The sequence below is a fragment of the Epinephelus fuscoguttatus genome, linkage group LG13, assembly GCF_011397635.1.
Source record: "Epinephelus fuscoguttatus linkage group LG13, E.fuscoguttatus.final_Chr_v1".
Lineage (NCBI taxonomy): Eukaryota > Metazoa > Chordata > Actinopteri > Perciformes > Serranidae > Epinephelus > Epinephelus fuscoguttatus.
Genome location: NC_064764.1, coordinates 12503677 through 12516048, shown reverse-complemented (window position 1 = coordinate 12516048; position 12372 = coordinate 12503677). Strand labels below are relative to the sequence as shown.

Below are 12372 nucleotides of genomic sequence, written 5' to 3'. Positions count from 1 at the left end.
GAACATTCACTCCCGTTTCCGCTGTGTTACACTCATCCCTCTTTTACCTTTTCCTCATCCCTTCCTTTTATTTTCCTCCTCCATGCCCCAAACCTGAACCCATTTTTAAAAAACCTTCACACCTGCAGATACTGTAGCAACAGCTATAGCTAAAGGGTTTAAAGCGACACACACACACACACACACACACACACACACACACACAATCTCCTAAGGCTTTAAGTTATCATACTTACAATATGTAGTCAGGAGCTGAGTCAACAACAATGTGTTGAACATCTCAGAACTAGTTTAAGATGTGTGTGTGTGTGTGTGGGAGGATGGATAGGAGATTTTTTTTAACTTTTGAAGCCTGTGGAAGACAAATTTAGAGACAGGGAGTACACAGCTCTACAGGATATTTGTGTGTGGAGAAAGGCCCAGGAGTGTTACTGATGCTTGTATATTGCACCTCACCTCTCAATTCTCTATCACATATCTCTGTTTGTATGTTTAGGTCCTGAAGGTCTTGGTTTTACTGTAGTAACCAGAGATTCTTCAGTCCACGGTCCAGGTCCTATTCTAGTCAAAAACATTCTGGCACGTGGAGCTGCTGTCAAAGACGGACGCCTGCAGTCTGGAGACCGCATACTTGAGGTACAAGACAGCTGATTATTATACGACTCATGCATTTAAAAAAAAGGGGCATATGCTCGTTTTATTGCTATAATCCGGCATTGAGCATTTTATTAAAATACAAAAGGTGTGAGACATTGAAAAAACATAAGGTTAACAAGGCAAAATGGCAGTTATGCTGATTGTGTGTGTGTGTGTGTGTGTGTGTGTGTGTGTGTGTGTGTGTGTGTGTGTGTGTGTGTGTGTATGTGTTTAGGTCAACGGTGTGGATATCACAGGTGTGGGCCAAGAGGAGTTGGTGTGTATGCTGCGCAGCACACGACAGGGAGAGAGTGTGTGTCTTGTGGTCCTACGGCAGGAGGACATGTTCCTGCCTCGAGAGATGGTAAGAACCAATCACGATGCTATGTATTGTCAGCCAATGTTAAGAGTTTGCGGTTGATTGGCAACGGTTTCCTACTACTTTTTTCTAACAAGGCAGTGAGAAAGAGAGCCGGACACACATTAGCATCACCAGTTTTTGTTTTCATATTTTCAACTCACTCTAATTTTGCAATTTTTGGTCCAATCAACAGGCTTGCCTGGATGATGCACAGCTCAGAAACCTATAGGAAGGCTTTTCTTTATAGACATTAACCATAAATGTAATTGAGGGTTTTTCTGAACAATCTGAAAAATGGTGCACTTCCCTGTCCAATAATGTTCTACCAAGCAATCATGTAACGTTTTATAGAACTCCATTCTGATTGAATCAAATGAGCCCATTGTAAATCTGTAAGTTGATATTGGTAATATTTTGTGCCAGTCTTTCATTGGCACATTGTTAATGCTGAATTTTAACACAGTGTGATTAATAAACACTTATTTTATTCATCTTCCTTCTATTTTTCCATGCTTTTTCCTTTACTCTGACTTTGCATGATTAACTGCTACTGTATGCATGCACTGATGCTAATTACAGTTCTCTTCATACTTTTTCCAGCTACAGGTGCCAAAAATATAATGTTTCTGAATTTCTTGTTATTTCCTCTCAGCCTGCTGCTGTTTGCTCTTCAAGATAATGACTCATTTTCCTCACTGAAATATTTTCCTTCTGCTTTCATATTTGTTGTGCTGTAAATCTGTAGCTCTTTACCCATCCTGTTTTCTGAAAGATGTTCTCTCAGGCAGTGGTTCCCAAAGTGGGAGCTCGACCCGTCCTCAAGGCACCTCAGGGAGCCACAAGATTTGACCACATTTAAATAAAGAAACAAATATAAAAATCACTATATGAAAACATTGTTTACTATGCAATTATTGACATAGCTAACGGCATGACAGCATGGTTGCTGGTTGTCATATTAACACCACAGAACATAGTTACATTCTGGCTTGGGAGTTTTTTAGGAGATCAGCCGTCAGTAGAATAGTGATCATCATAACAAACGATGGCAAACATTGACACAGTAAACAGAACTTCACGAAATGTTGATACATCCCCTCTTATAACAGTCTGACAGGACTGAATCTGAGCCCACCAACACATAAAAAAATCACACTGAACACCAGTTGGCTAGCAGCTTAATATAAGTTTTCGCTGTGAAGGACTGAAACATTCACAGTGGATTTGCATGTTTCCAACATCATATACAGTATGTGTAATCTGGTCGTCTCATCCCCCAGTGTATGCGAAAACAAAACAAGTAAGCACCTGCCAATGGAGTCATACCTGCTGGTTTTGACCTCCCTTCTTACATAAGAGATGGTTTGCAACATATGTCCCATTGAAGGCTCAGGCACACCAAACTGACTTCAGAGAACTAGTGGTGATGAAGGCCCCCTGCTGGGTCGCCTGACAGCACCATGTCTTGGCCAAAAAGTTGCACATGAACACACAAAGACTATAGCCAACGGCCAACCAGCACATACATTCTGCGCCTGTGTAAGAGGAAATAACTCTCCACACCATAAGACAGCAGTTGTCTGAATTGTTATTCAAAAAAGGAAAACTGGAAGAAGCACTGTGTGCCAGTGAAGAATAACATAAACCATCAACACACATTTCTGATAAAGAGCTCAAGGGTTAAAGAAAAATAATCTTACCTTTTGTAACATTTCAGTCAGGAACAATTACGTCGAAAGAGAACTTTATTTCCTTTTGCAGTATTATATTTGGCGGTATGGCTCTCTTCTGGGGCCTCTCTGCCTTTCCTCAGGCCTATGCAGAAAGCCTCTTCCATGCGCCTGCGTGGGAAGCCATAAGGCAGAGAGCACACCTGTCTGCCCTTCCATGCACCTACATGGAAACTGCCAGAGCAGTTTAAATAGGGTGCCCTGAATGAGATTTGCCAATTGATTGCATAGAAAGCAATCATATGATCTATCAGCTGACTCCCTTTCATCAATCAGCTGCTCCATCAGTTGATTGGGCTGTTTGAGCTCAGCTGATGTAGCTGGGATGTGAGCTGAGTTTGACATCATGTCCTGCTTGAGCTGACGCTTTGCTCAATGTTTGTTTTAATCTCACTCCCTCTTGACTTTAGCTCTTTGTTTACTTTCCTCACTTCAGTTTCTCGTCCAGTGCACTAAGCTGAACAGCCAGCAGTTCAGCTCAATGGCAGGCTCTGTCGTCACTGATGGAGTTGCCGTCGCCATTGCTGTCGACATTGTCATTGCCGTTGCTGTTACCCTCACTGTTGCCATCACTATCACTGTAGCTGATTCAACATGCTTAATTGGCCAAAGAAAAGCTGACAGGGGCCAATGGGGAATGTTGGGGACTATTGAGGGGCAACGGTGCGGGATACACTGCACCAACTATGGCAACAGATGCTCACCAACGGACCGACCATTGGCTTGGCGTGTCAGGGCCTCTAAATACCCGGGGGAAAAAAACAACTTTTTGTCCTTGCAGACCTTAAAAAAAAATTATATGATGATATGATCTGAAAGTGTTACAGTGGATATATATATGGGGGTTGTTGAAGAGTAGTGCTCTAAGGCAACTTTTCTATCCTCTCATTCCTATCATCTACAACTACTAACTCTCATTTTTTCCTGTAGCTTTGAGGTGTCTCTCTTTTGCACACATATCCATCCATGCCAGCACAAACAGAATTACAACAACTTTAATTCTTCTTCTAATATCATAAGACCACCACTTTTCATTTGGCCTATTTTGCTCGTCTCCTCTCCACCCATCAGTCATGTCTTTGGTTCATTTTTTTCCTTCTTACTGTATTTTATTTTTTTTGTTTTTTTGTTTTTTTTCCTCTTTTCCCTTTGTGTCTCTTTCCGCTCTTATCGACTGATGTTTCCTCAATGGCTGCCAGGAAGTTACACCACACACACACACACACACACACACACACACACACTTATGCATGCGACCTTGAGCCCCATAGGAAATTCTGTATCTGCAGACAGGAAAAGGAGTAATGTGTTGGAGTGTGTACATGTGTTAACATTTAGAATCACTTGCCTATAAGTGTTGTATCTAGTCCAGTGTTTCTCCTTGTACGCATGTCTGAACTCAGTGGCAGTCTTCGCTGTGTGCTAGCCACGAGTTGCTGAATATCTCCCCTCATCACACTGTTACCTGTGTTCACTCAAAACCTCTTTACTACAGCAGTACTCATTATGTTTCTCTACCTCCTTACCGTTACACGCCCCAAACTGAGCTTCTAAGCTGCTGTGGTAGCCAGTTCCCAGGGGGAGTGAATCAAGATGTTTCATAGCTCTGAAAAAGATTTTTTTCTGTAAACTGGGGATACATATTAGAGTTTTCTGAATGCATAACAGGCTTTTGAATGACTGATTGATCAAGGGGAAAAATCACTCACTTACAGTGGGTGTTGATGCACATAGATGCTACAGTGGTTACAAAATTATTTACATTTCACCTGTAAGCTTTTGAAATCTTTTTAATATCACAAAATAGTCTGCTTTCAGACCACAGACTAACAACACCTGAGTTTGACTGGATGCAAACTGAGACTCTCTTTGACAGGCAGTCTCAGTCAGGTTATTTAGTCTGCACCAAAGTTTGATTACCAGGTTTACTCGTCCAAAAGAACTGCACAAAACGGCAAGTTACGTTTTTTGTGGGTTTTATTTTTTGCCAACTTTAACACAACAGTTTAACTTTGAGCCAGTTGCTGTACAACTCGACCATGTTAGGTACTTTACTCACTGGGTACCATCACTCACCCAGTCAGGAGACGGGCTCCCCTTTGGTCCCATATTATTCATAGACACGCTTACTCAGTAGCACTTACTTGTTCGCCACAGGAATATAAATGTCTGAGTATTGTCCTTGTGCATAGAAAAGTACACCGGAATGTCTCCCATAGGTAAAGTATTGTCCTCTGAATTGTCTATTTAGAGGGCTGCTTAAACCAAGCAACACTTCAAGGACACTGCTGGTGTTTGTGTAAGTTTATGGATGTGTGCCTGCAACTGTGTATGGGGAATGTGTGTGTGTGTGTGTGTGTGTGTGTGTGTGTGTGTGTGTGTGTGTGTGTGTGTGTGTGTGTGTGTATGCACTGAAATGTATTTTGTATTGTTAATGACTTGTTTCTGTCATGTACAAGAAACTGAAGCTGTATCTTAAATTAGTGGAAAGTAAAGTAATGAAAGAAAGACTGAGGCTTTAATGCAAAGACAGGCTTATTGCAGTTTATTGGTGAAAGCACCATGAAGCCTTAGTTCTTTGCTGAAATAATCAAAGCTTTATTACTAATATCATGATGTTAGGTTAAATTTGAGCTGATCTGTATTTAAATCACCTTCTACTAGTGATCGTGAATGTATTACGTTAAGTCAGAAGTTTGTTTTTTAGATTGGAGGCAGTGTCTTCCCTGCTCTTAAGGAGTTGTCGGAGATAATCCTAATACACTGTTTATATGTAAGAAAGTTTCTGCTGCTGTTGCTGAATTTAAATGAATGAAAATACACATTCTATTGAGGCAAAATAGGACAGATTGAAAGATGCATAAAGGAGATGTATTGGTTGAAAGGCAGACTGATGAGGCTACATCCCCATCACCCTGCAGTGAAGTATGATTATGAAAAATAGATGGTTTTACTCGTCATTACAGTTTTAATGTGAGATCTGATAAATTACATATGGAAAATGCAGTTTCTCATAAGCACGCTTAGCTCAGTTTGATACATCATTCTAGGTAGATAATACGTGCGTGTAGATGGATGTTGGGAATGATGATATAAAGACTGACGATTTGGGCGTACAAACAGGAAATGGAACAAGAAATCCATTTTGGCTTTGGTGTTTTTTTCATACAAGGAAACAACAGAAAATTAAGTATTGTACTTATTTACACCACTGCTATAGTTCACCTTTGTTGGAAAGGGATGTCTTGAGTGAGTTTGGTATGTGTGGGAGTGATGACAGAGAGGTTGTCTCTGTTATCTAACATTTTGCAGTTTTTGTACACACAGTATTTCAATCAACAGACTTTTCTCTTTGTCTGCCTCCCTCCTCATGTCTCTCTCGTGCCCTCACCCTCTCTTTCTGACAGACAGTACGCCCCAATAGAATTCACCTCTGTCTAATTAACGGCTGATTGGTGTTTTTACAGCAGTCACAACAGTTTTGAAGAACAAGTACAATTACAGTTCAACACGGTGAAGCTGTGAACGCACTCCTTGATAGAAATTTTACGTGTGTGTATGTGGAAGGGGAGATTTAAGGACAGTGGGAGTCATCCATTACCAGCTGTTTCAGTGGTGAGAGTTTTTCTCCTCGGTTACCTTGCGTCAACTCTTGTTGGCGGGCAAAGAATCAAATATGTGGAGGGGATAAAAGTGAGTGTACGAAAGAAGGACTGAACAGGGTGAGGGTGAGGTAAGGGTGAAAGGAAGAGGTCAGAAATGTGTCTTAGCAGTGTGGTCATGTGCTTTCAAGCTAAGCCTCTATGTCAAAGATTTTGTTTGTTACTTAAAATTAATCTTGAATGTGTCTGTCACCTTAATGGAGTATGGAAAAGCACATAAGCTGTCACATTTGCGGCTTAAGATGCTCTCTGTTATTGCTGAGCACTGATTTGCCCATAGTAGGGTTTTGGGTAATACATTTTGTTGGTTAGCCGTGCAAATAAAAAGTATTCAGAACAGAGAGCAATGGATTTCACACAGTGTTTGTATTTTCACACCTCACAATCAAGCATAAGCCTGGTAGTATTTTTACACCCTACTAACTGGCATGACTTCCTGGTTTCTGTTTCACATACTCACACACATCGACTTTCCCACAACTGTGCCAATTTTGCACTTTTTTGCTGCCTCAGAGGACGGCCGAGTGCAGACACGTCTGGGTTTGGAAGTCAAACTCCTGGTGCTCACTTTAAGACTGATATTTCCCTTTCATTTTGTCAAGCCTCTGATGGTTTTTTCATATTCTAAAATTTTTATAGTAATTTGCTACCAGGTGCAGTCTATATTTTGGTCAGTCTTTGCTGAGGATAACATTGCACATCTCCATCTCCCATCATTGGGAATGAGGTTGCTTAAATACCACGGAAAAACTGTGTACCATCCCTAAGAGCGGAAAAAGGGTTGCACTATTTTGTGTGGGTTTTTTCTGTTGACGTTGATGCAGTGATGCATCAGATTTTTTTAATAGTTTAAATTAAAAAAACAACACCTTTTTCTCACCTAGCATTTCCAAGGGATATTATTGTTGGTGCCACTGTTGCAAAGACAACCAGATCCCTTTCAGTTTTCCTCAGACCCTAGCAACTACTAACAGCACAGGACACAATGCATTTTGTTTCCACAGTTACTATAGTTGTTCCACTGTCCACCATTTCCACTACTGGAGATAGTGCAAAGAACTTACACTGATACTCTTTGGAAACTGAGGATAGCTACTGATAGGTATCAGGGATATAAAGCATTGTTGATGGACTTCCTTAGTGTTATAAATCAAGCCTACATTTTTCTGAGATCATACCCAGTGGCAGATAGAATTGCACAATGAAAGCGAGGCTTATTGGGAACCAGTCTTAACACAGATGGTGTCATTATTCTATAACCATTAGATTGTGCAATCAACATTTATTTCATAATGATAAGTTAAAGCAAAAAACTTGTCTATTTCCACTTTAATGTTGTTGTTTTAAACAAAACACTATGCACAGCTTCAAACATTTATACCATGTTGCAGCCGACTTTAAACAGTGATACGGCTACAGTTTCTATAAATTATTATTATTATTTTTTTCATGATTTGATTTAAAGGCTTTTGCCAGCTTGTTGGTGTTAACGGAGAGGAAACAGAAGAAGGATGATGATGAAATGATGGAAGAATCTTGTCTATCTTCCTCCCCCTCTTCCGTTGTCTCATTTTAGCCCACCATCTGGTGTTGTCTGCTAATGTCTGTGCTCGCTGTAGAACAAAGACATTACACCACCTCTACACACACACACACACACACACACACACACACACACACACATGCACACTTACTCAAAGTCACAAAGACTTTCTGTGACATACAGTCATATTCAGACAAATTCCGCGATATAACAAGTATACATCCACCTGCTGTGTTGGCTCTCTGTAAAGGCATTTTGTGAGCACGTACACACAATCACTCGCACATGCAACATAAAACGACAGTTTTTCAGTCATTTTCTTCACACACGAACAAGCATACGCCCGCAGAGCTGGCTAGTGCCTTGAAACTAATGCTTGAAACAAAGATGCTCTTTTCTGCTTCCAGACTTTTCACACCTCTCTTTCTCCCCTCTCCCTCCCATTCTCTTGCTCTTCCAGGGGGTCTCCTACTCTTCTTTACTCTGCTTTGCTTTGAAAGTGTGTCAATATCACAACAACAAAATTTAATGAAGTAAGTTAATTATTAAAGACAGATCATATTCTGTGTATACTGTGGACAAAAGTGAAGAATCTATTTTACAAAAGTTATGTAAATAAGCATCGATAGTCAGTGTACACAGTTTTTACCTGTGCTTTTACCTGAAACATGTTTTGTGAATATCTCCTCCAGACAGGTTTAAAGATGTATGACCAATCAAATTAGTTGTTTAATGAACTGCTTAAGAATTCTGAGGCCCAATCCCAGTTCACCCCTCACCCCTAACACTTCCATTCATTTCATTTCCCTTCCATTTTGTGCATCCATGACTAGGGCTAGGGTGTCCTGATTCTTGTTGGGATAGAAGGGTAGGGTGAGATGTTGGGGCTACATGGCCCTCCAAACAGAGGTTTTTCAGAGGCACACTACAAACTGTGTGTTATGACTGCACAAGCAACAAACGAAACCCACAAATGTATTTTCTTTTAATAATATGAAAACAATTGTATTATTTTAGTATAATGTTGTTTAAATGTATTATGACCCTTTACAACAAGCATACAGTAACAAAAAAAATCGCTAGTATGCTAATGTCTCTGTAGTTTACTAGCTATACATTTAAATGTCATTGTGATACTACCAAGTCTTGCCATTGTCATGTCTGCTTACAAAAACGCCATTGGTGACCACTGATGGCGTATCAGGGTCTTGAAGTGTTGTCCCATGTCATAGGGGAAGATTTCACCACCCCTTGTAACTCTGTTCTGAGGGACAAAGGGGTAAAATTAAGAAATGAGATTGCAGTGTTTCTGTCAAGGTTGACTGCTTTGGCAGCGAAGCACTCATTCTAACACCTACGGCCACAACAAATTCTGTTTTCAGTTTTAACACTTTATAGTTTCTCTTAATATTTAACAGTTAGACTACTTTTCATAAATATTTATCAGTTTTTTTTCTAAATCCACATGAACCACTCTTCACATAGGCACGAGTTACACACAGCACTTAATTAAAAAAGAAAATTTGTAACTCTTAAAGCTGGTTTGCCTGTTACTCCAGTTGTTTCCTTTCTCCTAAACAGTGGTGAAGAACACCAGGTGCCAGAGGTTGAGTTTTCATTAACACAGGGAACAATGAAGGAAAAACTGCATCAGTTTTCTACTTTAACCAAATATTCTGTGGTTAGCTCAGCTAAAAACACAAAACCACCAAGTCTGTCAGCATGTTAGTGTGTCGCTCACTACCAAGCCTCTTTGGAACCAGTAACCTACCCTTAACTTTATTTTCTTGTCACTAGTTTAACTGACCTCAGCAGTTTAGATAAAAGACACTCAACTGCCCTGCTTTTATGGCGAGGGTAACTTACATAGTCAAGTATGTTATGACCCAGCTCATGACAGGGAAAGGGAAGCAGCATAAAGCCAGATGTTTTTGGTAAAATTAAAGTGATTTATTAACAAAGGAAATTAAGATTATGAATTACATATCCATCAGAGGAAGAGTCTCTTTCACTGGCTGTGCTAGATGCTGGGATTGCGAAAACATTCAAAGCAATCACTGCCAGGTCAGGAAACATTTTAGCTCCTTCCACCACCATAAAACCTCAAAACACCTCCACCTACACACCTTGGGTGTCTTAAACTCAATGTATGCTACCACCTCATCCTTGGGCTGCAAAGTTTGATTGCTGTAGTTACAATATTTATATATACATATTTTTACCCGTTACATAGCTTTTTACCTGCGGTTACCCACCCTCTTCAGGACTCTGCTGTGCAGTGCTTGGTTGCAGAATGAATATAGGTGAAACCCTGGGATTGGGCCTTAGAGGCACATTCACTCCTCCCTCAATTAAAAGTCTATGAACGTGCAAATATTTTTTTGTTTTAAAAGTTTTACCTGCTGATCACAAGATGTCTCCTACTTCACTGGACGGTTGATTCTCAGTGCATGTGCGCAGGAGGCTTGCCATTTCTACATCAGACTTTGTAGCATGGGAGACCATGATTGGCAAATCAAGATCACCAAATCCTGCTTGTGTGCACAGTTCTTAAACTAAGATTTGAGATGAGCACAGAGATACTGTCCCTCTTCAGCAGATAAATGTGAAAACGCCCTTCAATCCCGTTAGGATTGATTAATGGTTTAGCAAAACAGGAATAAACTAGACGGAAACAGAACACAACTGGTACACAGTGGGCTTTTCATCATCATCTATCTCACCTTAAACACAGAAGCATAAATAGTAAAAAAAAAAAAAAAAAAAAAATTGTAAGAGAACATGAACATAAACCATTCACAAACACACGCTGGCTACTGATACAGAGGATTCACTGAAAGGTTTAAATGTGATTCCATTAAGCTATTTGTGTAGCTCTGCTTTTGGCATCCAGCATGTGATGAGCTGCAAGACCGTCTTCTGTCTGTCCTTTTCCTTTTCTTTTTTTCTCTCCACAACAGGAAACATTCTCCTTAGTGCCAGATGCTCTTCACACACACACTGTCACATTAAGTCCATAAACAGTTGGCAGCTGGGGACAGAGCACATTCAAAACAAAACAACTTTATTGAACAGTTTCTTCTTTCTGATTGTCCCTCATCCATCACCACTGCAGCCAATATGCGTGTGCGCACGTGTGTGTGTGTGTGTGTGTGTGTGTTTGTAAGAGAGCGTGTGCGTCTGTGCACTTCTTTGCAGTCTGTTGTCTATTTGTGTGTGTGTGTGTGTTACATCTCACTGATATCGTCACCAATGTGACCTCACAGAATCACTACAGTAGATCCCCCATCTGTTACCCCCTCAGAGACCAGTGTATGCATGCACACACACACACACACACACACACACACACACACACACACACACACACACAAACTCCTTGGCAGCTTGGTGTCTCTGCAGGAGCTGCCATCATCCCAGTGGAGAGCAGCCGAGAAGGGTATCATGTCTCTGTTCTCTCTCTCCCTGGCTCTCCATCTCATCTCACATCTCTCCACTGTTTATTGAAGGTTTATCATCTAAAGTCGCTGCTGTGTGTTAAAGCCCTCAGCACACGAGTGTCACACACTCACAGAGTTGTTCACACATGTCAGTTGTGGGTTCAAGCCACAGGGGATCAGCATTGGTATTGTCAGACACTGATAGAGTAACAAAAAGTGGAAAAAATATGAATCTCATAAAGTGAGTTTCCAATCAGAGTTTGACATTTTGTGAAATTTGCTCTTTCACTTTCTTACTGAGAGTTAGATGAGAAGATTGATGCCACTTTTATGTCTGTAAGCTAAACATGAAGTGCCCAACATCAGCTGACTTATGGTAACGGAGAAACAGTTAGCTCTGTCCAAAAGTGAGAGAGTCCTTCTAGAGCACCTCTGAAGCTCACAAATTAACACGTCTCTCTTTTGTTTGATTTGTACAAAAACAAAGTGTAAAAAAAGAGAGGTAAATGTCAGTACTGGCTGACATAAACAAAGCAGATGGATAACGTGTTATTTTCACTGGCACAAAATGTATGATTTGAACAATTTCAAAGATCAAAGATTTGATGTTGCCATTGCTGTGTGGATAGAAATAAAATGTATTTTGGCTCTAGACCCACAACAGTTGAAATGTGTAACAGTGTAGAGTGAGGAATTCGGAGCAACTGGTAAACAGGATAACACTTCTCTGTCAGTATCACATTTTTTTCACGCAAATCAGAGGTCTGCCTCATTTTTCAGACTACCTGTTTCTGTTCCCACAACCCATTGCACACAACCGCACACACTCATCAGTTCCAATCAGATTTTAACAAATCATTTCCAAGTCCAGATTGACATTCTCTGTAAAAGATTCCCTTTAATGTTCCAATGTGTAGAAGGCAGCAGCTTTGATTCACAAACTGTTGCCAAGACGAGATTCGATGTGCATGCGGGGAGCTTCGGCACATGAACAGAAGGC

The 12372-nt window shown here is 40.5% G+C and overlaps 1 protein-coding gene across 5 annotated transcripts in view; it reads left to right on the top strand.

The window, feature by feature from the left end:
- LOC125899761 (partitioning defective 3 homolog B-like) overlaps window positions 1-12372 on the top strand; it is a 265237-nt gene that overhangs the window by 94177 nt on the left and 158688 nt on the right. For all 5 annotated transcript variants that reach the window (XM_049594278.1, XM_049594276.1, XM_049594275.1 and 2 more), the window contains exons 10-11: window positions 497-636; window positions 872-1000. In XM_049594278.1, the coding sequence (XP_049450235.1) occupies window positions 497-636; window positions 872-1000 (269 nt within the window). The remainder of the gene's footprint in view (window positions 1-496; window positions 637-871; window positions 1001-12372) is intronic.